General features: G+C 51.7%; 1 protein-coding gene across 1 annotated transcript in view; it reads left to right on the top strand.

Annotated features, from left to right (window-relative positions):
- SNRNP200 (small nuclear ribonucleoprotein U5 subunit 200) overlaps positions 1-24,152 on the top strand; it is a 43,165-nt gene that overhangs the window by 10,431 nt on the left and 8,582 nt on the right. The window contains exons 7-29 of the mRNA XM_034761667.1: positions 931-1,083; positions 1,777-1,876; positions 2,411-2,547; positions 3,476-3,559; positions 3,822-3,995; positions 5,249-5,386; positions 7,603-7,758; positions 8,130-8,300; positions 8,606-8,799; positions 9,818-9,941; positions 10,524-10,673; positions 11,055-11,165; positions 13,018-13,149; positions 14,153-14,341; positions 15,382-15,579; positions 16,085-16,237; positions 16,407-16,487; positions 17,899-17,982; positions 18,500-18,606; positions 19,203-19,321; positions 20,756-20,910; positions 21,505-21,694; positions 22,420-22,593. Coding sequence (XP_034617558.1) covers positions 931-1,083; positions 1,777-1,876; positions 2,411-2,547; positions 3,476-3,559; positions 3,822-3,995; positions 5,249-5,386; positions 7,603-7,758; positions 8,130-8,300; positions 8,606-8,799; positions 9,818-9,941; positions 10,524-10,673; positions 11,055-11,165; positions 13,018-13,149; positions 14,153-14,341; positions 15,382-15,579; positions 16,085-16,237; positions 16,407-16,487; positions 17,899-17,982; positions 18,500-18,606; positions 19,203-19,321; positions 20,756-20,910; positions 21,505-21,694; positions 22,420-22,593 — 3,274 coding nt within the window. The remainder of the gene's footprint in view (positions 1-930; positions 1,084-1,776; positions 1,877-2,410; positions 2,548-3,475; positions 3,560-3,821; positions 3,996-5,248; positions 5,387-7,602; positions 7,759-8,129; positions 8,301-8,605; positions 8,800-9,817; positions 9,942-10,523; positions 10,674-11,054; positions 11,166-13,017; positions 13,150-14,152; positions 14,342-15,381; positions 15,580-16,084; positions 16,238-16,406; positions 16,488-17,898; positions 17,983-18,499; positions 18,607-19,202; positions 19,322-20,755; positions 20,911-21,504; positions 21,695-22,419; positions 22,594-24,152) is intronic.

Consider the following 24,152-nt stretch of genomic DNA (forward strand, 5'->3'; position numbering starts at 1 on the left):
CCCAGCCTTGTGCCCTGCACCTCCACACACACCCCAGCCCTCTGCCCTGACCTCGAGTCCCCCCCAACACCCAGCCTTCTGCCCTGCACCTCCCCACCCCAACACACACCCATCCCTCTGCCCTGAACCCCCCACCCAGCAGGCTGGCAGCATAAGATCAGCATTTTAATTTAATTTTAAATGAAGCTTCTTAAACATTTTGAAAACCTTGTTTACTTTACATACAACAATAGTTTAGTTCTATAATATACACTTAGAGAGAGACCTTCTAAAAAACCGTTAACATGTATTACCGGCACGCGAAACCTTAAATTAGAGTGAATAAATGAAGACTCGGCACACCACTTCTGAAAGGCTGCCGACCCCTGCGCTAGTGCATGCAGCACTTTGCAAGCTAGGGTATAAGCACCAAACACGTTCTTACAACTCCCAATATCTGTGTTAACAGTACTAACACACAGGTGAGCCGGACTTGTTTCCAGGTATGCATTTGTGTCCAGTGAGGCCTGGGGCCTTGGCATGAGCTGGCGCTGGATTTGCCAGCATCATACCCCTCTCTTGCCCAAAACTTCCTGTGTGGCTCTCCCAGTCTCCCCCTGTGAGTCTCTTTAAACCCTGTTCTGTCCTCTTTGTCATGCTGCTGGTAGCTCCTTTTTCTCCATTTCTCTCCAACTTGCAAGGCGGGTAGGAGGAAGTAGTTTCTCCCAGGTCCAGCAGACTTCCTTAGCATTGCTATCGTCCGGTCAAAGCACCGTCCTTACGATTAAGTGCTCTGGTGTCCCTAGTCTGACTGCTGCTGCCAGGGCTTTGCTCACATACATGACGGCTGGGCGGGGTGGGGCAATACCCAAGGGCTGTTTGTGCCTGTCCTGGGGACTCAGTTCTGTGTGGGCGAAGGACGGCTGTAAGGAGACACTGCCTGTCTTTCAGCTGGTGGCATCTGGTGAGCTGATGAGCTCCAAAAAGAGAGACTTGCATCCCCGAGACATCGATGCCTTTTGGCTTCAGCGGCAGCTGAGTCGCTTCTACGACGATGCCATCGTGTCCCAGAAGAAAGCAGATGAGGTGCTAGAGATCTTAAAGGTATGTGGCCAATTATCCTGCCTCTGTGGGTGGAGAAGGTTCCAGACTCAGGGCCTGCCTGGCTGGAAGACAGGAAGCTCCCTGGGCAAGTTCTTTACAGTTTGGACTGATTTTTCCATATTAAAATTGTTAATACAACGAAACAACTTGCCACTGTGCCACTCTTCCCCTGAGGATACACCCACCGCGTCCCTCCTCTGTTGTGAGGATCAGGTTTAACACATGGGCAGACCTTCTCTTGGGTGACAGTTACTGCTTCTTCTGGGAGGCCAACTCTGGGGTAGTGGTTCCCATGCTAACCATGATCCTGATCCTCACTCCCTTTGACTTCCGTTGGAATTAGGGTGCCCAGCACTTCAGGTTCCAGCCCTTCATCTACGGTATTTATGCGGCTCAAAAGCCTGTAAACTGCACCAGCATAGATGACCCAGGTGTCCTGCCCCTAGGGGCCTCTTAGGAGGGCAGGAAGAGGTTCTGGGACAGACTGCACTTGGTTAGACTCTTGCCAGTGTTGCTTAGAATCTTGATTGTTACATGGAGGATGTGGGTTGTCAGTCTGGCGGGTAGCTGGTATTTACTATGCAGTTGGGTTCTATCTGTTGTGCAATGGGAGTTTGGGTCCCCTGCCCTCTCCCATGGCGAAGCCGGGCAGCAGATGCATCACCAGCATCTTTCTGTCCCTTCTTTTCCCAGACTGCCAGTGATGACAGGGAGTGTGAAAACCAGCTTGTCCTGCTCCTGGGCTTTAACACCTTTGACTTCATTAAGGTGCTGAGGCAGCACAGAATGATGAGTGAGTACTGGGCACCTCGTTAACCTGCAGTGCTGTAACCCTGGTTCTTTGCCTGTGTGCTGCTCCAGTCGTGCTGCTAGCCACAGCTTGGGTTATGGCTGCACTATGGGGACTTACACCAGCATAAGGGAGGCGACGTACCCCGGAGGGTAGATGCAGCCTACGGCGATGGAAGGGGTTTTTCCATCAGTGTAGGAACACCGGCTCCCTGAGCAATGGTAGCTGGGGTGACAGAAGTATTCTTCTGTCGACCTCGTTACATCTGTGTGGGGTTTTAGGTCCGCATAGCTACGCTTGGGGCATGGGTTTTTCACATCCTTGATTGACACATGTTGTCCTACGTTTTAAATGTAGTCCTGGTCTCAGTCAGCTTTCATAGCTGCAACTTTCTCACCTCTCCACACATCTGCCTTCTGTGCAGTCTATCCTCTGCACCATGCTTTGTGAAACTTCAGGTGTTCTCCACCTTGCCCCTCTCCCTCTGACCCCGTGCATTGAGGCAGCTGCCTTCTCTCACCCTCTTTCTCCCTCCAGTCCTGTACTGTACGCTGCTGGCTAGTGCACAAAGTGAAGCCGAGAAGGAGAGGATCATGGGGAAGATGGAATCTGATCCCGAGCTGTCAAAATTTCTGTATCAGCTGCATGAGACGGAGAAGGAGGATCTGATTCGGGTAAGAAGAGCGGCGAGAACCCATAAGGTCCTTGTTGCATCTGAGCTGTCACCATTGAAATAGCACTTCGCATGCATGTCACACACACGTTTCACTGCAATCACTGAATAAACTGGATTGAAAGGAGGGGAGGGTGCTACTGGGGTCACAGCATAGAGGTTTAGAATAATAGAATATCAGGGTTGGAAGGGACCCCAAGAGGTCATCTAGTCCAACCTCCTGCTCAAAACAGGACCAATTCCCATCTAAATCATCCCAGCCAGGGCTTTGTCAAGCCTGACCTTAAAAACTCCTAAGGAAGGAGATTCCACCACCTCCCTAGGGAACCCGTTCCAGTGCTTCACCACCCTCCTAGTGAAATAGTGTTTCCTAATATCCAACCTAAACCTCCCCCACTGCAACTTGAGACCATTGCTCCTTCTGTCATCTGCCCCCTTTCGGGTAGTTGAAAGCAGCTATCAAATCCCCCCTCATTCTTGATCTGATGTTGGTTGTAGACTGACCATGCATCCTCTCTTCATATTAGCCAGATCCAGCTTTGGGTGCTGAGCATTGCACCTACTTGTGCTGTTACTAATCAGCAGCTCCTGCGTCTCTGTTACGGGGTCCTCTGAGATACAACTCCCTTTGGAGCATTTCGGATCCACTCATTAGTTGGAAGGGGTTATGGAGACTTTGCGCATGACATCCTCTGTGCTCTGAGGGAGCCGAGATATCCGGACCAGGGTCTGATCCTGAGTCATCTTCCCCATAGTGCTAAGCATGGCTTGTTAGCCCCCTGAGGAGCTGCCTTACCAGCTAGCTGAAGCTGTGCTATCGCAGTGGGGCAGGAGCAGGCGCTAGTGTGCGGAGCAGGGCACAGCAGCTGCTGTTCCCCACCGAGAGGTGTCTGCACCATGTTAACCTGCCCTCTCCCTTTGCCCTCCAGGAGGAACGCTCTCGCAGGGAACGTGTGCGCCAGTCCCGGATGGACACAGACCTGGAAACCATGGATCTGGATCAGGGTGGAGAGGTGTGTCCCTTAAGGCACCTGTTCTTAGGATGCTCGAGGGGCTGAATGAGTGCAAGGGGGCTGTTGTTAAATAGGGACCGGTGCGTGCAGAAGACACCCTGATCTAGCGGCCTGCAGGTGGGGTGTGAAAGGTTAAGCCCCTGATCTGCCTGAGAAGCTTTGGGAAGCCAGACTTGCAGGCTGGAGGGAGTGGTTGCAATGCTGCCCCTTTAAATCTGGGCCCCTCCCATTCTTCCTCTGACGCCCCATCTGGTTTTTCCAGGTGCTGGCCCCGCGCCAGGTGTTGGACCTGGAAGATCTGGTGTTTGCCCAGGGCAGCCATTTCATGGCCAACAAGCGTTGCCAGCTGCCCGATGGCTCGTTCCGCAGGCAGCGCAAAGGCTACGAGGAGGTGCATGTGCCTGCCTTGAAGCCAAAGCCCTTCGGCTCCGAAGAGGTAGGTGACTCTATTCCCTTTCAGTCAGCGGTGGGCAGGGTTGGATTACCTAGCGTCCCTTCTTCCCGACCCCCCCACAGAAACCTACTGGCTTTGTGGCACTTCTCACTCGCAGTGTGCGACTCAGGTGTTGAGGGAGCATCTCCACGACGTGCCCTGGGGCCAGCAGGACTTGGGCCTCTTCTGACACGTGACCCTTAAGGAGCCTGTGCGTTAAGCTCTGTTTCCCTGGGATGTGCACCTGGCATTGGTGCCTCTGGTCCCCTTGCACCTTAAAGATGGGCTGCTTTGCGGGGTCTGGGGGCGCTGTTGCTGCACCTCTGCCAGTCATTTGTGCAAGCTGGTCTGCCGGACTGAGCGAATGAGCATGGGCCATAGTCAAGGTTGGGTTCCAGTTCTGGCTGTGCTACTAATTCACCATGTGACTTTGGACAAGTCACTTGGACTCTGTCAGTTTCCCAAGCTGTAAAATGGAGACAAACAAACCCATGTCGTGAAGAGTCAGTGCTGGTTGTACAGTGTTATGGATTGTTGTGGTACGTGCTGTAATCATTGCTTTGCAGTTGGGCTGCCCCGTGAGCTCTGACGTGCAGTGGGAACTGCCTGATACACGAGAGGGCGCAGTCTGAGAGAATCAGTAGTTTTGGCCCGAAGAGTTAGAATCCTCTATGCTAGTTGACTGCATTGCTGGTCACTGCCCGGAGTGATGGGTGAGATTTGCAGATCAGCAGTTGGAGCCCCTAGGCCAAATGCTTTGGTCTAATGGGCCCCATCTGATCTCTTACTACCTGCTCTGCACAAAGCATTATGTCCCAGCCACACTGAGGGTACGTCCAGACTACCCGCCGGATTGGTGGGTAGCGATCCATCTATGGGGGATCGATATATCGTGTCTCATCTAGATGCAATATATCGATCCCCGAACGTGCTCCCGTCGACTCCGGAACTCCACCAGGGCAAGCGGCGGTAGCGGAGTCGATGGGAGAGCCGCGGCCGTCGATCCTGCGCTGTGAGGACAGAAGGGAAGTCGAAATAAGATACGTCGACTTCAGCTACGCTATTCCCCTAGCTGAAGTTGCATATCTTGCATCGACACCCCCCCCCCCCCCCCCAAGTGTAGACCAACCCTGAGAGAGACCAAGAAGCTCCCTGCCATTCCCCAAGGTGGGGGTCTCTTCTAGACCACAGAGTGCCCTGCTTGCGGCACAATAAAGGGCCTGTTCTTTGATGTTAATGATGTTTCTCCTTTTCAGCAACTGGTTTCTGTGGACAAACTGCCCAAATACGCCCAGGCTGGGTTTGAGGGGTTCAAAACACTGAACCGGATTCAGAGCAAACTCTACCGTGCTGCACTTGAGACTGATGAGAACCTGCTACTCTGTGCTCCCACGGTAAGGATCCGGCCAAGCTGTCTCCTGCCACAGGAGGCCACCTCATAGATACTTAGTGCCTCCAGCCCCTCCTGTTTAGCACAGACTTTGGGTTGTAGCCCAACTCTCTTAGAACATAAGAACGGCCAAACTGGGTCAGACCAAAGGTCCATCTAGCCCAGTATCCTGTCTTCTGATAGTCGCCAGTGTCAGGTGCCCCAGAGGGAATGAACGGAACAGGGAATCATCAAGTGATCCATCCCCTGTCGCTCATTCCCAGCTTCTGGCAAACAGAGGCTAGGGACACCATCCCTGCCCATCCTGGCTAATAGCCATTGATGGATCATGAATTTATCTAGTTTTTTAACCCTATTATAGTCTTGGCCTTCACAACATCCTCTGGCGAAGAGTTCCACAGATTGACTGTGCCTTGTGTGAAGAAATACTTCCTTTTTGTTTATTTTAAACTTGCTGTCTATTAATTTCATTTGGTGACCCCTAGTTCTTGTGTTATGAGAAGGAGTAAATAACCCTTCCTGATTTACTTTCTCCACACCGGTAATGATTTTATAGACCGCTGTCATATCCCCCCTTAGTCATCTCTTTTCCAAGCTGAAAAATTCCAATCTTATTAATCTCTCCTTACACGGAAGCCGTTCCATACCCCTAATAATTTTTGTTGCCCTTTTCCGAACTTTTTCCAAGTCCAATATATCTTTTTTGAGATGGGATGACCACATCTGTACTCAGTATTCCAGAGGTAGTTGTACCATGGATTTATATAGAGGCAACATATTTTCTATCTTATTTATCTATCCCTTTCTTAATGATTTGCAACATTCTGTTCGCTTTTTTGACTGCCGCTGCAAATTGAGTGGATGTTTTCAGAGAACTATCCATAGTGACTTTAAGATCTTTCTTGAGTGGTAACAGCTAATTTAGACCCCATCATTTGATATGTATAGCTGGAATTATGTTTTCCAATGTGCATAACTTTGCGTTTATCAACATTGAATTTTGTCTGCCATTTTGTTGCCCAGTCACGCAGTTTTGAGAGATCCATTTTGTAGTTCTTCACAGTCTGCTTTGGACTTGACTGTCTTGAGTAGTTTTATGTCATCTTGGGGGGGGGAGGGGGGGCTGGCTCATACTTTGAGGGGAATCTGTCTTTGGCTGCTGTGAGAGACTGTGGATATGATGGGGCTGATTCAATGTATGTACCAGGGTGTGACATACCAGGGTGCAATCCAGACCAGTGGAGGGCTGTGTTAACCCCTCCCCTGCAACCCCGGGTGCCTTACAATGCCTTGCTGCTGTAGCTCCCTCTTGGGCTGCTCATAAACAGCCTTCCAGCATGCAAGCCACAGCCTGACTCGCACCAGCCATGGTTATACCACAGGGTGACCCCAACACACCCCCAGTCCGAGATTTTCCACCAGAAATGTGTGTCCTGTTGCTGCCCAGCACCGAGGAATAATATGCCAGTTTTTTGTCAAAGTTATTCAGATACTTTAAGTTAAACACACTGGATTAGCTAAAACAGTAAAACAAGTTTATTTAATACAAAGAGGTAAATTTTAAGTGAGTACAAGTAATGAGGCATAAAAGTCAGAAATGGTTACAAGAAAAATAGAGACAAGACATTTACTAATACCTGACTTGACTTAAACTAGATTAGATTCAAGCAAAGTTTCTCACCATGTGCTCCAGCAGATTACTGACCAAACCCCCCTGGAGTCCAGCGCCTACTTCCCTTGTCTCTTCAGGCGCAGTGAATGTGATGGGGCGGAGGAGGGTGTCTGGGGCTGTTTTGCCCCTCCTTTTTATCCTTTCAGTCTCTCTTGAGAAACATTTCCAGCTGAGAACCAGGATCCAAAGAGTCTATATGGAGAGATGTTCCCTGTTGTTTTTTCCCCACTGTTTGAACTTCCTTTGTCTTCCCTTCCTGCTTGATGACTGTTTCCTGCTTAAATGCAAATTAAGCAGAGTACACGCTCCTTTGTTTAGGACAGACCTGTTTGCCAAAGTCTTTTGGGGCAGGGTTGTGGGGTTTGGAACGTGTGTTAATAATGCCATACAGGGGAATCACATATCATGTTGCCCCACACATTTTACCAGGCCAATACTGATCAGCAAATTATGAGTTTTTTAACTGATACCTTACAAGGCGTGCTTTATGTAAAGATGATTACAGTTGTGTGTAGGGTGTGACTACAGAGGTGTATTCTGTGCCGCAGGGTGCGGGGAAGACCAACGTCGCTCTGATGTGCATGCTACGTGAGATCGGGAAGCACATCAACATGGATGGAACCATCAATGTGGATGACTTCAAAATCATCTACATTGCGCCCATGCGGTCTCTGGTGCAGGAGATGGTGGGAAGCTTTGGGAAGGTAATGGAACAACTTCGCTCTGGTCTTGCTACACCTGCGGGGGAGAGGGAGGGGAGCAAGGACTTGGAGCTTTGCTCCTGTGAGGTCTGTACTCAGAAGGGCCCCAGCTCAGCTCTAGCCTTAAAGGGTATCAAGCCTTGAGAGGAGAGGGTGTTGTGCCTCTTATTCCCTGTTCCCTTGGGCCTGATGCCTCTATTCCAGGCTTTGTGATTCAGCACCAAAGAGGAAGAATCCGTGTCTTGCTTAATGCCACGGTGCAGAAAACCCTATTTGTTGTCTTGGGAGAGGTATGCGATTGTGCATACGATTTTCCCGGTCTCCTCACATGCACTGGGCTCTCATCCAGCCTAACCATACTTGGTCTTTCCTAGCGCCTGGCAACTTATGGCATCAACGTGGCCGAGCTGACTGGAGACCACCAGTTGTGTAAGGAGGAAATCAATGCTACCCAGATCATCGTCTGCACCCCCGAGAAGTGGGACATCATCACCCGCAAGGGCGGGGAACGCACCTATACCCAGCTGGTGCGCCTCATTATCCTGGTGAGTAGCAGTAATGTCTCCCCAAGCCCACTGGGAGATGATGACCCTGACTGTGACTGCACTTCGAGAAGTGCCTCGTGGTACCTCAGCAGAAGGGGTTATGTCAGGGTCTTCGCGGTTTCTGAGGAGGCCATAATTGATCTGAGACTCCATCTGGTAGTGGTGGATAGGTGGGTGTTTAAACCTATGCAAGCCCGGCCATGCAGTTCCATCAGGGAGTACGAATGAACCAGACATGCAGCAAAGAAGTCAGTCGAACCTTTCCCCTTTGAAGTCAACCTCTTACCACCCCTTTTCTCCTCTAGGATGAGATCCATCTGCTGCATGATGACCGGGGCCCTGTCCTAGAGTCCTTGGTGGCTAGAGCCATCCGCAACATTGAGATGACCCAGGAGGATGTGAGGCTTGTTGGCCTGAGTGCCACTCTCCCGAACTACGAGGATGTAGCTACGTTCCTGAGAGTGGACCCCGTCAAAGGCTTATTCTACTTTGATAACAGGTGTGGGAAAGGTTGGGAAGGGCCTTTTACAATCCAATTGGGGAAGCAACCAAGGTCTTTGGTGAGATCTTTATGGGGAGGTGGTTTAGAATGTAATTGTCAATAAGCTGATGGTGCCAGGGTTTCATTGGGCATCCAGCCTGGTTTAATTAGCCACGGGACGAGCTTGTGGCTTTTAGGGAGATCTGTTAGAATGTGTAGGTCCAGGAACGCACCCCTGAAATGCACCCTAGGGATATTTTCCTGAGGTTGTGTAACTGTTAGTTAACCATAACAAAATCTTAAGGTTAAGTATATTTTTAGGAAAGGGACAGGTCACAGGCAACAAACAAAAATTCAGACGCTTGTGACCTGTCCCTGACTTTTAGTGAAAATAACTGACAAAATGGGTGGTCGGGGGGTCCAGCACCCACCTCCGCTGCGGCTCCAGGGTGTCTCAGGTGCCCGCAATGGCTTGTTTGGCATTCCGGGACCCGTGGTTGGGAGCTGTGGGGTCCCCCAGCCAGCTGACAGCTCCAGCCCCACCGCCCCAGGGCTGAAGTGGAAAATGTCATGGAGGTCTCTGGAAGTCACAGATTCTGTGACATAAACGTAGCCTTAGTTGTACTCATACCTGGTTCAGAACTTAAGCTGGGAGGGGAAGAAAAGGGATTCTTCACCCCAATCTGCTGCAAAAGCTTCTTGGGGGAAGCTTCGAATGGCTCTGAGGTGGCTTGCAAAGTTTCATCCATATCGGAGGCCATGCATCCAGGAAATGGATTCAAGTGACAGTCGAATACTGCTGCCATAGAACTAAAACAAGGAGGCATGCTTGGCCGGAACGTGACTCATTGATTCTTCGTGTGTTGGGCTAGAGCAGGAGAGCATTTAGCATGGAGTCTCTGTGGAGGGGCTGGATTGAAGCTTGCGAAGGGATCTGCACAGTGATTCTTGGATAGAAACCATCTGGTCTGTGGCGAAAATCCATAATGTGGAGGTGCCATTCCAGCCAGTTCATGCTGCCTGCTTCCCATTGCAGCTTTCGCCCAGTGCCCCTGGAGCAGACCTATGTGGGAATCACAGAGAAGAAAGCAATCAAGCGCTTCCAGATCATGAATGAGATTGTCTACGAGAAGATTATGGAGCATGCTGGGAAGAACCAGGTAGGCCTGCCGTCCTGCTGGTATTTTAGTTGCTGGTGCATTTAAGCCTCTTGGTTATGGTGCCCTGGTGAGAGGCTTTTTCTATTTGTCCTGTGTACTCTGCTCCCAGCTCCAGAACTGCTGCAGTCTCTGTCTGTGGATAGAAGTGTAGATCTGTGCTGGCTACCAGCAGCTGAGGCAGGGATATGTACCCCAGGCTGTTGTTTTTCTGCCTGTTGACTGTCACCTGCTGACCATCCAGCACGAGCACTTCCATTCTTCCCATGTGGCTGTGCCTTACCCCAACCCCTCTGGTCAAAGCTGGCTGGAGCTCCCTCCTGAGCCAGGTCACTGAGCCTACAGTCCCTCCCAGAGCCAAGCGTCTCTCCTCTTCCAGCATTGCGGTGCTCCCATTACCAGGCCAGCAGCTCCAGCCCAGACCTGCTGCATCAGCACCATGTCCCAGTGTGTCTTCTAGGCCACTCTTTTGCACCATAGTCACCTCGCTTTCCTGAGCATAGGGAATGGGCTGGGGCAGAACTCTGTGCCAGCTGCCATGGCCTCCCCCCCCCCGATAACAGTGCTGTGTGGTACGTTTGACAGGTGTTGGTGTTCGTTCACTCCAGGAAGGAGACAGGGAAGACGGCCCGAGCCATCAGGGACATGTGTCTGGAGAAAGATACACTGGGCCTCTTCCTTCGCGAGGGCTCAGCCTCTACAGAGGTCCTGAGGACAGAAGCTGAGCAGTGCAAGGTAACTGGCAGGCAGAGAGCTGGGGTATATGCCTGTAGTCTGGCTGGTGTGTTATGACAGACTTGGGGGGACAAAAATACTGCGGCTCACATGTCATAAGCTTGCCACGTTTCCGCAGAATCCGAGCGTTCTCTCCCTCTTGTCTCTACTCACAGCATTAAACCAAAATCTTTTCAGTGGGAACAGTGGGACCTGCATCCTTGTTCCCCGTGGGGGTGTTGGTTTCATGGCAGCATGAGAGACCAGCACTTGTTAATGAGTGGTGGAGCTCAGGCGCTCCCTGCCCTGGTTTGCCCTCCAGGATTTCCCCTGACCTGCAGTGTGTTCTGTGGATTCACTCTCTAAAGGGTCTGACTGTAATTAGTTGTCTTTTTGCTACAGAATCTAGAGCTGAAGGACCTGTTGCCGTACGGCTTTGCTATTCACCATGCTGGGATGACCAGAGTAGATCGAACACTGGTGGAGGATCTGTTTGCTGACAAGCACATTCAGGTGAGTCCCTGCGCCAAGTGGAGCATGTGTATTCAGGTCAGGCTGGTATCGTCCCTGGGAGATACTTGAGCAGTGCTTTAAGGTGATTGCTGCTTCAGCATGTGTTGGGATGCTCCATCTGGAGACTAGAAGTGCAAGGCTGTTGATTGTCATGTCTTAATGAAGCTAGTGCTCATTGTGACACTAGAGGCACACAGACTGGGTTCTCTCTGGTCCGAGGTCTAGGCTCCAACCCAGGTAGTGAATGGGTCCATGAACAGGGCATGGCTAGGATAGAGGAAGGAAGCCTTTCCTCTAAGCAGAGATGGGTATCGATGCTCTTGGATATCCCTTTAGCTGGCTCTCTCACCAGCAGCCCGTGGGCTTCCACCTTGGTTACCGTCATGGAGGATCATCTAGGAGTAGTTCCTGACTTTAACGAATCTCTGTGACTACTTCTGCTTCAGCCACGGCGGCGGAGGCTGGAGCTGGCAGATTTTTGTTTCTTGCCTGCGACCTGTCTGTGACTGATCTGAACCGTATTCATGCCCTGTTACTCCGTTTCTGCCTGTGGTGCGATGCAGCTGTGGGAGTTAGCCCTGCCTGCTGCCCACAAGGATGTAGCGGCTTTGTAGGGAAGATGTTCTGTTGTGGGACGAGCAGGGTTCTGTTGAGCACAGGATAACCTTGTCCCTCTACCCCAACCTTGTAAAGCACCTTGAGGGCAGTGAGACTGAGGTTCTATTTTACAGCTGGAGAAATTAAGGGCTGGAAAGGGTAATTGCCCTTAGACTTGTGACTTCTTTGGGGCAGGGAGTGTATTTGCTTTGGGTTGGGACAATGCCCAGCACAGTGAAGTCCTGGCCCATGACTAGGGCTCCTCGGTGCTACTGCAGTACAAATAGAGGGAACGTTGTGACAGACTGACAACACATGCCTTACAATATCCTGAATGAACTTCACTGAGGGCTTGTCTCCATTTGGAACACTCCAGTGGCCCAGCTGTAGTGCTTCAGTGTAGATAATACCTCCGCCTGTGGAAGGGGTTTTCCCATTGCAGTAGTTAACCCACCTCCTCAAGGCTAGCAAGGCCAATAGAAGAATTCTTCCATCGACCTCGTGCTGTCTTCACCGGGCGTTCGCTCAGCATGGCTAAGTCTGACAGGAGTGTAGATTCTTCAAGAAACCCCATTGTCTACTAATGACCTACTCTTGGAAACTGCAGCTCAAAGCCCCCTGAACGGTATAAAGTGGTGGGGGTGCTTGTTCTGAGCTGAAGCTGTGATGAACTGGTAACCCCCAGGAACCCTTGGGGTGGGGGTTGAAGGACTGCTCCTGCCAGAATCCATGTGTGGGTTGAAATGAACCCTGGTAAGTTTAGTACCATGTGTGTGGGTTCTTTGATCTTTTTGTAGTGCTTTTTACTTGAAGGGTAAAGCAGGCGTGCACAGGAAGTGCTGTGTGGTACCTTCTGATGATGGCACTGATACCTGTTAACCAGCTCTGAAGAGAAAAGCCGGTGCCCTTGGATAGTATCTCTGCTGGGACACTGAGGCAGGGAGCTGTGCAGTGTGGAAGTACCCTGGTCAGAATGAAGGGAGACGAGGGTCTCCACACAGAAAGGTGATGCTGGGGAGCCGGAAGCCTCTGGGGGCGCTCAGAACTGAGACAGGCGTGACTCACCCAAGGCCAGGCAGTCCGTGGCAGATCTGGGAATAGGCCCCAAGTCTCCCAGGCTGGGGCCCTCCACTGAGCTTTGGGTACATGGAAGGAGACTTTCAGGCACACTTGTCCTATTGGAGCAAGAGACAGTATCTTTGGTGGAGTTTCCTGTGGGAATGAGCTAACCAACCCCACTGTGTTCCTGCTCCAGGTTCTGGTCTCCACGGCGACGCTGGCCTGGGGTGTGAACCTTCCTGCTCACACAGTCATCATCAAAGGGACGCAGGTGTACAGCCCAGAGAAAGGCCGCTGGACAGAGCTGGGTGCTCTGGACATCCTGCAGGTAAAGTCCTGGCAGTAAAGCTGCTCTGACCATCCCTAGCAGGTCCCTCTCCTCTTGGAATCTGCCTCATGAATCCTCCATGTGATCAGCTTCGTGCATTTTGACACCACTGCTGCCACTGCTTTGCGTAGCGACAGCTCCGTGTTGGTCACGGATTCCGTGACTTTCCATGACTTTTGCAGTGGCCGGTGCGCCTGGCCCGGGAGCCACCTGAGCAGCTTGGGCAGCCCCTGGGCCAGGCACCCTGGCTGCTGCTGGGGCAGTCTTGGGACCCCGCCACCTCCCAGTAGCAGGAGTTTGGGTGTGGGGGGCTCAGGGCTGGGAATTGGGGTGTGGGGTAGTGCTTACCTGGGGTGGGGGGTGGATCCTCAGAAGGGCGACAGCAGCTCCCCTCCCTCAGCTCCTAGCTCCATGTGCGGCCTCCAGCCACAGGCATCACCCCCGCAGCTCTCATTGGCCGCGGTTCCCAGCCAATGGGAGCTGCAGAATCAGAGCTTGGGACAGAGCGGCAGCATCGCTTCCCCAGGAGCTGGATAGGGAGCCTGCCCCTCCCCGCACCCTCGGGACTCCCTGGGCCGTCCTCCCAAGGCGTCCCCTTTTTCCCCCTCTCCCCCCTCCCCCCCCAAAAGAAGAAAAGTTTTAGGGATATATAGTAAAAGTCATGGACAGGTCTCAGGTTGTGAATTTTTGTTTATTGCCCGTGACCTGTCCATGACTTTTTACTAAAAATGCCTGTGACAAAACGTAGCCTCCCCCATAGCCTACCCCACTCTGCCTCCCCCAGCTAGACTATCTTGACTGTCCGATGAGCTGAACCACAGAATAAGTGTGCTGGTAGGAGTAAGGACAGAGGAATGACCCACAGCACCATGTTACACCTCCTACTCTGTAGTGGATAGCTGAGCACTGGCTGGCTTGTGGCACAGCGGTTAGGGAAGTGTTCTGCTGTTGGCTAGGCTGAAAGCTCTTCTCTGCATCTGATTAAACCCTTTGTTTGTCCTAGATGCTTGGCCGTGCTGGGAGACCCCAGTACGACACAAAGGGCGAGGGGATCCTCATCACATCGCACGGAGAACTGCAGTATTACCTCTCCCTACTCAACCAGCAGCTCCCTATCGAGAGTCAGATGGTGTCGAAACTGCCAGATATGCTGAATGCAGAAGTGGTGCTGGGGAATGTCCAGAATGCAAAGGTGAGAATGTGGGTGTGTCATCCCTCCCACCCCCCAATTGCACCTTTGTATAGAAATGTTCACAATAAACCTGATTTCTGGTCTGGCGAAGAGAAAGGTGCCCTGTCTGCCATAGCCCTTCCTGGTGGCTTGCTGGACAAACTGCTCGTAAAGGCACAGAACACACTGGCCTTCCCTAGGCAATACTGTGCATCTCCATGTGCCTTCTAGCGCTGCCTGTCTGTAGGGGTGGCAGAAAACCCAGCCCTGTCACTGAAAAGGACGTGATACTTGATATAGACATGTGCAGATTGTAAAACCGATGGAGCACACATTCAATCCAGCGTAGGATTGGGGTTTATGTAAATCAAAATAGTCTGTAAGTGAAGCATTTTGGCTGTTTCGTGATCTTTGGCTTCCAGTTGTTGCCTGAGCTGGGAAGAGAATAGTGTCCTCAGGCAGTGAGTGAAATGATTTTTGCTCCCTGGTCCAGGATAGGCGCTTAGAGAAATGTATTAGCCCTGAAGGCATTTGCATTAATCTGTGATCTGTCCGTTTCTGGATCTCCGCTTGGTCTTCACAATATTCCCCTGCTTATGGCTAGCTTTCTTGACTGGAATCTCCTTACATTGCAGCATGGTTTTGCTGGCCTGGATGTCTGAGATGAGCATTCTCTGGCACTTGAATGTGGGGTTCCCAAGCTCTGAGGATAGAGAGCGTTTATTTTGCACTTTAGTGATTCTGCAGATAATGGCCCCTAACTCTAGGATTGAAGTGCAGGAAAGCAGCTCATACTCAGAAGGGTGCAAGTTAAGGCCAGTTATGACAGTCTGCCGGGGTAGGAGCTGCCTCTTCTCTGCTTTCAGTATTTCTAGTTCTGATGTTTCATGAGGCCTCGGTCTTTAAAACTGCCCCCAGTTACTTGATCTAGCCGGGGTCACATCATGGTAAGTTTTGGGTCTTGAACCAATGGTCCCCATAACTTCCTGCTCCAGGGGCAGCGGTGTGCCCGCTCAGCTGAAAGATCACTGGCATTGCTGGTTCTTGGTGTCTGTCCGTAGGATGCAGTGAACTGGCTGGGCTATGCCTACCTGTACATCCGAATGCTGCGCTCCCCATCGCTCTATGGGCTCTCTCACGATGACCTGAAGGGAGACCCGTTGCTGGACCAGCGCCGGCTGGATTTGGTTCACACTGCAGCCCTGATGCTAGACAAGAACAATCTTGTGAAGTACGATAAGAAGACGGGGAACTTCCAGGTGAGGCAGGGGACGGGGGTGTGACTCACTGAAGCCAGAGGGCTGGGGAGAAGGGTACAAGCAGCCTCCTAGAGGTGGCTCCAGATCAGCCACAGTGGGTGTTTTGGGGAGCATAGTGGCTGTTGCCTTCCAGCCTGGAGCTCAAGGGAGTCACTGGTCTGAAGAGACAGTGGGGAGGGTTGAAGTAGCTCCAAATGTCGGTATCCTCGGGTACACTGCTGCCTCCTTGCTGAGCAAATTCCCATCGCGGCCTGGGTCTCCTTTGCTTTGGAGATGGAAGTAGAGAGGCTGGGACCGAGGGAGGGAACTGTGTCCCTGACACAACAAACCTTCTCCCCTGGGCCGTTCCTGGCTCCTGAGGGATTCTGCTCTGAATGTCAGGAGCCTCTGTGCTGGCCAGCTTCATTCTGCATCTTCCAGTGGGCTCCTTTCTGCCTGGCTCAGCCCCCCCGATCAGCCAGAGGGGTCTGTGCAAACTGGAGTTACTCCTTCCTCCCTCCCCCAGGTGACTGAGCTGGGCCGCATTGCCAGCCACTACTACATTACCAACGAGACCGTGCAAACCTACAACCAACTCCTGAAGCCCACCTTGAGTGAAATCGAGCTTTTCCGGGTCTTCTCCCTGTCCTCAGAGTTCAAGAACATCACTGTGCGGGAGGTACGGCTCTGGGACGGGTTGGGGAGGGGGCTTGGTCAGGCAGCAGAGGTGCTCCCAAGATCTTCTCTCCTGTACCCTGGAGGGCTGCCAGGCTGGTTTCCCTGGTTCAGAGGGATTGTATGCGATGCCCCCAAGCTGGCTTCACCTCCCACTCCTTGTCTCCCCACAGGAAGAGAAGCTGGAGCTCCAGAAGCTGCTGGAACGGGTCCCAATTCCAGTGAAGGAGAGCATCGAGGAGCCCAGTGCCAAGGTGAGCCGCCTCTCTGCCCGCCCTCCTGAGAAGCCTGGCACCGCGTGAGAGGAGAGCCCGGCGGCACTGAACCCCTCCCTGCTTCTGTTCGGTGGTTTAGGGAATGCTTGATCCTGTTGCCCAGCCTCCCTTCCCTTTTGTGCAGTGTCCTGGTGTGAGGATGCGGCTCTGGCGGGACCCAACTGAGAATGCCAATTCAGGACAAATTGCTAGAACAGGGCAGTCACAGCCCAAGGCTGGGGTTTTTCCACCTCGAAGGCAAACCAAACCAGCCAGACAAAGAGGACTTCGGTCTCACCCCACTGGCTAACCACAAGTCTCACAAGCAATTTCCTTAGACACTCCAGTTTCCCAGTATCACCACCAGTGCCACTCGTTATGGGGACAAATGGTTATGAAAACCAATACCCCAGTAAAAGAAAAAAGGTTCCCTCGATCCCAAAGGACCAAGCCCCAGACCCAGCTCAATATACAAATCAGATCTTACCCACAATCATGCTGTTGCCAATCCTTTAGAGTCTAAAATCTAAAGGTTTATTCATAAAAGGAAAAAGATAGAGATGAGAGCTAGAATTGGTTAAATGGAATCAATTACATACGGTAATGGCAAAGTTCTTGGTTCAGGCTTGTAGCAGTGATAGAACAAACTGCAGGTTCAAATCAAGTCTCTGGAATACATCCCCAGCTGGGATGGGTCCTCAGTCCTTTGTTCAGAGCTTCCGTTGTAGCAAAGTCCCTCCAGAGGTAAGAAGCAGGATTGAAGACAAAATGGAGATGAGGCATCAGCCTTATATAGTCTTTTCCAGGTGTAAGAACACCTCTTTGTCCTTACTGTGGAAAATTACAGCAAAATGGAGTCTGGCGTCACATGGGCCAGTCCCTGCATACTTTGCTGAGTCACAAGGTGTATTTGCCTTCTCTCCATGGGTCAATTGTATAGCTGATGGTCCTTAATGGGCCATCAAGCAGGCTAGGCAGAGCTAACACAAACTTGCCTGGGATGTTTCCCAGAAGCTTAGCATAAGTTTGAAATACAGAGAGTACAGAGCCAATATTCATACCTTCAACTACAAAATTGATACACATATACAGACAGCATAATTATAACCAGCAAAACATAATCTTGTCTTAGACACCTCATTTGACCCCCTTTATACAAGATTTGGTGCCACTACAGGACTTTGGTTGCAACCATGTTCTATATGGTCCCAGATTATGCTAATAAACGTCACACCTGGACAGGAGCATAGGGGTGGGAAGGAACTGCAGTATCTCCCCCCAGTACTGTTGTGCCAGCCCTGACCAGCTAGGAGCTCTTTCTCCCCTCCCACCCCTCTTCCCCAAAGATGGGAGGCTCTCAGCTGATACACCATCAATGATTTGATCTAACTCCTATTCTTGCTGTCTGTAGATCAATGTGCTCCTGCAGGCCTTTATCTCCCAGCTGAAGCTGGAAGGGTTTGCTCTGATGGCAGACATGGTGTACGTCACCCAGGTGAGTGGGAATTCACGTGGGTAGAAAATCTGCCACTGTCTCGGAATGACTCTCTCTCTGCCCCGGTGCCCCAGTTTGCAAGGTGGGGATAATGCCTGCTCCTCGGGAGCTGGGAGGGTTAATGTTCGTTAGTTGCTTTGATGACTAATAGGGCTGTGAATTTATAACGGGGGCTAATTCCTGTGAGGTGCTCATTAATAATTGAATACATGAAAATGACTGCAGGTGAAAGCTAATTTATTTTGGAGAGAGATGACATCCGGGTCTTAGCTCTGCAACAGAGCTTGAATCTGAAATACTGACCGATTAAGTCACCTTAACACACACCAAGTCGCTGGCTGTTATTGACCCAAGGCTTGCTGGTCACATGGCTGGAGGGTGGAGTAGGTGGGCAGGAGGAGCCGTTTCCCAGGTTGGGGTAGGAACAGGGCAGTTGGTTGTGAATTGGAAATCCCCAGTGGCTGTGAAAGCCACTGATCCCCCATGGGCTCTGACAGCTCTCTTGTGTCCCTGCCAGTCTGCCGGGCGGTTGATGCGTGCGATCTTTGAGATTGTCCTGAACCGTGGCTGGGCGCAGCTCACTGACAAGACTCTGAACCTCTGCAAGATGATTGACAAACGCATGTAAGTGATGGCTCCGTGGTGCTCGGATTTCTGATGTGCCGCTAGCTTACCGCCTATAACCAAGCCAGGTGTCCGACCTGCCCTGGGTGCACCCTTCACCTCCAGGTGCTCTGGCCAGAGAGGCTGGTGGCGACTGGGACGATAGTGAGTGCATGAACATTGAATGGCACCATAACGAGTTCTCTACAGGCCAGCGAGTGATGTAACCTTAATTCCTGGGACAGCCTGAAGGCTGGTTGTGCTCTATGGAGTTGGCATGGACGCACCTATAGAGCTTGTGTCAGCCGGAGAAGGGGTTGCCTAGTGTGTCATATCCCAGGGCTCTTGGAGTCTGAAATCCATGTCCCACGAATGTGGAAGTGCTGTCAGAGGGCTCTGATTGTAGGGAATGGGGGAGCACAGTCTCTGGGCTCATGGGAATGACTTTTACCCAAGTAGGGGGGAAACATGAGCTGTGGTGGGTATGGTTGCTTGTAGTGGCACAGTTGAAAAGGCTGGCTTCTTTCTCAGTGCGGGGACATAGGCACATGCCTACAGGTATCCTGATGGCGCTGGATATCCCCTTGCTAACTCCTGTGTCCCGCTTGTCCCCATAGGTGGCAGTCCATGTGCCCCCTGCGCCAGTTCAGGAAACTGCCCGAGGAAGTGGTGAAGAAAATCGAGAAGAAGAACTTCCCGTTTGAACGTCTCTATGACCTGAACCACAATGAAATAGGTATAGGAACGGGGGCCTCTGTACCAAGCGGGGCTACTAACGGTCCCTGCATTCGAGCTGCTCACGGCTTTCATCTCTCTGCCTTTGCTTTTCCCCCATGGAGGCCCTGCACTAACTGTAGCAAGGCAGCGGGATGGGGGTAGAGGCACTGCTCTTTCGCTTGCCAGTTCCATATCCTCCCAGAGCAAAGGATGTCAGGGGATTTCGACTGAGGGCAGCTCGTGTATTTCCCAGATCAGTGGCCGGGGGTCACCAGTGTGGTCAGATGTTGGCTGCAGGTGTGTTCTCTCTGCGTGCTGCGTTGACTCTGGCCAGACAGCAGGCTCCAATCACACTGTTCGTAGCGAAGGAACTTGGTCAGGTTTATTATCAACGGAGCACAGTATTGGTGCCTTATACTCCATTCATGTATGCCTGTGACAGTGGACCCAGCTCAGTTAGCAGCGGGACTTTCCACTATCCCCTCCCTGTGAGACCCCTCTTTATATGCCGATACAAACAAGTTCCGTATTGCCCCTCCCATCGCCTTGTACCTGTTGGTTTAATCAGAACATCTCTATCATAGACTATCAGGGTTGGAAGAGACCTCAAGAGGTCATCTAGTCCAACCCCCTGCTCAAAGCAGGACCAATGCCCAGACAGATTTTTACCCCAGTTCTCTAAATGGCCCCCTTAAGGATTGAACTCGCAACCCTGGGTTTAGCAGGCCAACGCTCAAACCACTGAGCTATCCCTCCATCATGCTGTCATCATGACCTTATCTTTAAGATAGGTCAGCATGTTCCTGTTATCTGTAGGGAATGTGCTAATATCGGGGTGTTCCGGTACCCCCCTTTTGGAATGTGTTTGCGTGTATATTCCTGTACCAGCACTAGCTGGGAATGTGTGTTTCTGCAATATCAGCCCTGCGCTTGCCAGATTCTGTGAGCAGGGCCTGCCTCTTGCTCACAACTTAACTTTGCTTTATAGCAGCAAAGCTTTGACCCCTACTTTAGCCCAGGCCTTTGAGACAAGGCCTTATGTTTCAGGCCTTCTTTCTACTACAACCTACCCCTAGGTTCTGTCTCTGTTCGGTCATTAGCCTTTCCCTGGGACCAGATGGATGCATCTGTTGCTGGTTCTTGTACACCGACTGTAAAACACCTCAGGGCACCGAACAGCCTTTTGTTTGTATAGCGCCTAGCACAGCAGGGGCTGGATGAGGGCCCTGCTGTGTTGGTGCTACCACAGTACAGATAACGTCCAGGGAATGGGTTTGGCCTGAGAGAAGTGCTGTGGGAACAGATGCCCTCAGATCACAATTCTCTAGATATGAAACAGCCGCTTCTCCTTCAGAATGCCATTGAACTGGAGAAGCACTGAGCGTGTGGGTCCATCCGCTTGCCCGTTCTCTTCCCCCAGTGCTGCCCATAACGTTTGTGTCTCACATTACAGGGGAGCTCATTCGGATGCCCAAGATGGGCAAGACGATCCACAAGTACGTTCATCTGTTCCCAAAGCTGGAGCTGTCGGTCCATCTCCAGCCCATCACCAGGTCCACTCTGAAAGTGGAGCTAACCATCACCCCTGACTTCCAGTGGGATGAGAAGGTGAGAGGCGCCCCCGGAGACACGCAGTCCTGGCTGACCAGGTCACGGGGGAGGGCGGCAGCTTGATGGCAGATTGGAAAACCTGCCATATGGTGAGCTGCTTGAGTCTGTCCATCCATTTAGCTTGAGAGAAGGTTAAGGGGTGACTTAAGCCGATAAGTCCCTACCTGGGGAAGGTAGGGACTTCCGACATGCATCCGACAAAGTGGGCATTCACCCACGAAAGCTTATGCTCCAATACATTTGTTAGTCTTAAAGGTGCCACAGGACTCTCTGTTGCTTTTTCCTGGGGAAGGAAGATTTAATACACCTCTGCTCTGGGAATTGTGGGGCCAGTCTCTGGCCTGTGCAATCCAGGAGCTCAGACTGGTGGAGGACAATGGTCCCTTCTGGCCTGGGAACGTGTGAAAATCCAGCTGTGCGGTGGGACGGTGCCTGAGGAGCAGTGTTGCTCTGGAAGAGCTCTAACTGTGGGCTTGTGGGCAGGGGCCTGTGTGGCCAAGCTTGTCTGTGGCTGGCAGCCCCAGTGCAGGGCGGGTCAGAACGGGAGAGCTCTGGGCGCTGTGCTGCAAAGCTCACTGCTGTCTCGCCCAGGTGCATGGCTCGTCGGAAGCCTTCTGGATCCTGGTGGAGGATGTGGACAGTGAAGTGATTCTGCACCACGAGTACTTCCTGCTGAAAGCCAAGTACGCCCAGGACGAGCATCTCATCACCTTCTTCGTGCCTGTGTTCGAGCCGCTGCCCCCGCAGTACTTCATCCGGGTGGTCTCAGACCGCTGGCTCTGTGAGTCTCCACCTGCCCGCTGGGCTGGGACGTCTTTGTGCTGTATTGCAGGAGCTGTAGTGGGGGAGATGCTTTGCCAGCCAAGCAGTGGTAGCAGGTGGCCTCTGGAAGTATCTTTTTATAAGGGAATTTGTAGCCCCTACTTAGGGAGTGGGCTGAACCTTCCCCTGAGGCCCACTGAACTGCACGTGGAACGGGTGGGACACCTGGAGCTGTGAGAGCAGCAAAACCAACACTGGCTCGTGCCCTTGGGACAGGGCACAGGTACCTGCCTCAGTCACTGGCTGGGGAGACCTGCCGCTGTGCATTGTGGGAGGAGAGTGTCAGGCCCAGGTTGGGCCGTGATGATGAATTGCCGGTGGGGAGCAGAGCTGGTGGGGAGTGGCAGCTGAGATCAGTCGATAGCAAAGGATGGCTTGTCGTGGGGGACAAGGGAGGAATAGGGTGGTGATCATGCCTCCCAGAAGTGGAAGTATTTGCTTTGTGGGAGAAGTTCAGTGCTGGGAGCTGGTATTTCCCCGTGCTAGCAAGGCATTGCAGCACCTGGGCACTTTCTGAGGATCTCTCATTGCTGCAATGATCCAGACAGTCCCTGGTCGTGTGTGTGTGTGTGTGTCCCCTCCCCCCCGCCCCCCCGGCTCCTGGGAGCTCAGACTTTCTGGTATGTCTGACACAGCTATGGCTGATTCACTGTACAAACTGTTCTGATTCTCTTTCTTTTCCAGCCTGTGAGACGCAGCTGCCTGTGTCCTTCAGGCACCTGATTCTCCCCGAGAAATACCCCCCGCCCACAGAGCTCCTGGACCTGCAGCCGCTGCCCGTGTCCGCTCTGCGTAACAGTGCCTTTGAGAGCCTCTACCAGGACAAGTTCCCCTTCTTCAACCCCATCCAGACCCAAGGTGGGTACTAGCCCAGCTCCCACCCCAAGCTGCTCCCTGCAGCAGAGTCTGACGTAAGCCCTGGGCTGCTGAGAAGCAGGTAGTCCAGCTCCATGGGTTGGGGAGTGGGGGTGAATGATCCTCTGCATTAGATATCCTGCCCTCTCTCCCTGCCCTGCGCCTTGGGAAAGAGCAGGCTGCTGGGATCTGAACAAACCTTTCTGGCAAACAGAGGAGGCCCAACTGTGGTGACCAAAGGCCAAGACTGTACTTTTCCCTACCCAAATGCTGCACCTCGGTAACAGGGATGTCCGGAGCTAAGTAGCTAATACTCCTGGCAGGAGTGGAAGGGATTGTTTCAGGACTTCACCAGCCTCTAACTACTGGGGGTGGGGTTAAGAACATGAGAATGGCCATACTGGTGAGACCAAAGGTCCATCTAGCCCAGTATCCTGTCTTCTGACAGTGGCCAATGCCAGGGGCCCCAGAGGGAATGAAGAGCCAGGTAATCATCAAGTCATCCATCCTGTCATTCATTCCCAGTTTCTGGCAAACAGAGGCTAGGGACACCATACCTGTCCATCCTGGCTGATAGCCATTGATGGACCTATCCTCCATGAATTTATCTAGTTCTTTTTTAACCCTGTTATGGTCCTTGGCCTTCACAACATCCTCTGGCAAGGAGGTCCACAGGTTGACGGTGCGTTGTGTGAAGAAATACTTCCTTTTATTTGTTTTAAACCTGCTGTCTATTAATTTCATTTGGTGACCCCTAGTTCTTGTGTTATGAGAAAGAGTAAACAACACTTCCTTATCTACTTTCTCTACACCAGTCATGATTTTATAGACCTCAATCATATCTCCCCTTAACCATCTCCTTTCCAAGCTGAAAAGTCCCAGTCTTGTTAATCTTTCCTCATACAGAAGCCGTTCCATACCCCTAATCATTTTTGTTGCCCTTTTCTGAACCTTTTCCAATTCCAATATATCTTTTTTGAGATGGGGCGACCACATTTGTACGCAGTATTCAAGGTGTGGGCATACCATGGATTTATATAGCTGCAACATGATATTTTCTGTCCTATTATCTATCCCTTTCTTAATTATTCCCAGCATTCTGTTTGCTTTTTTGACTGCTGCTGCACATTGAGTGGATGTTTTCACAGAACTATCCACAATGACTCCAAGATCTTTCTTGAGTGGTAACAGCTAATTTAGACCCCATCGTTTTATATGTATAGTTGGGATTATGTGTTCCAATGTGTATTACTTTGCACTTATCAACGTTAAATTTCACCTGCCTTTTTGTTGCCCAGTTACCCAGTTTTGAGTGATCCTTTTGTAGCTCTTCGCAGTCTGCCTGGGACTTAACTATCTTGAGTAGCTTTGTATCATCTGCAAATTTTGCCACCTCGCTGTTTCCCCCTTTTTCCCGATCATTTATGAAAATGTTGAATAGGACTGGTCCCAGAACAGACCCCTGGGGGACACCACTAGTTACCTCTTTTCATTCCATAAGACACCCATGGGGGCAGATTACCCCACATCTGCCTGGTGGCGGAGATCCTGGCACCTTCCTC

Source organism: Trachemys scripta, chromosome 2, assembly GCF_013100865.1.
Source record: "Trachemys scripta elegans isolate TJP31775 chromosome 2, CAS_Tse_1.0, whole genome shotgun sequence".
In the NCBI taxonomy this organism is placed as follows: domain Eukaryota; kingdom Metazoa; phylum Chordata; order Testudines; family Emydidae; genus Trachemys; species Trachemys scripta.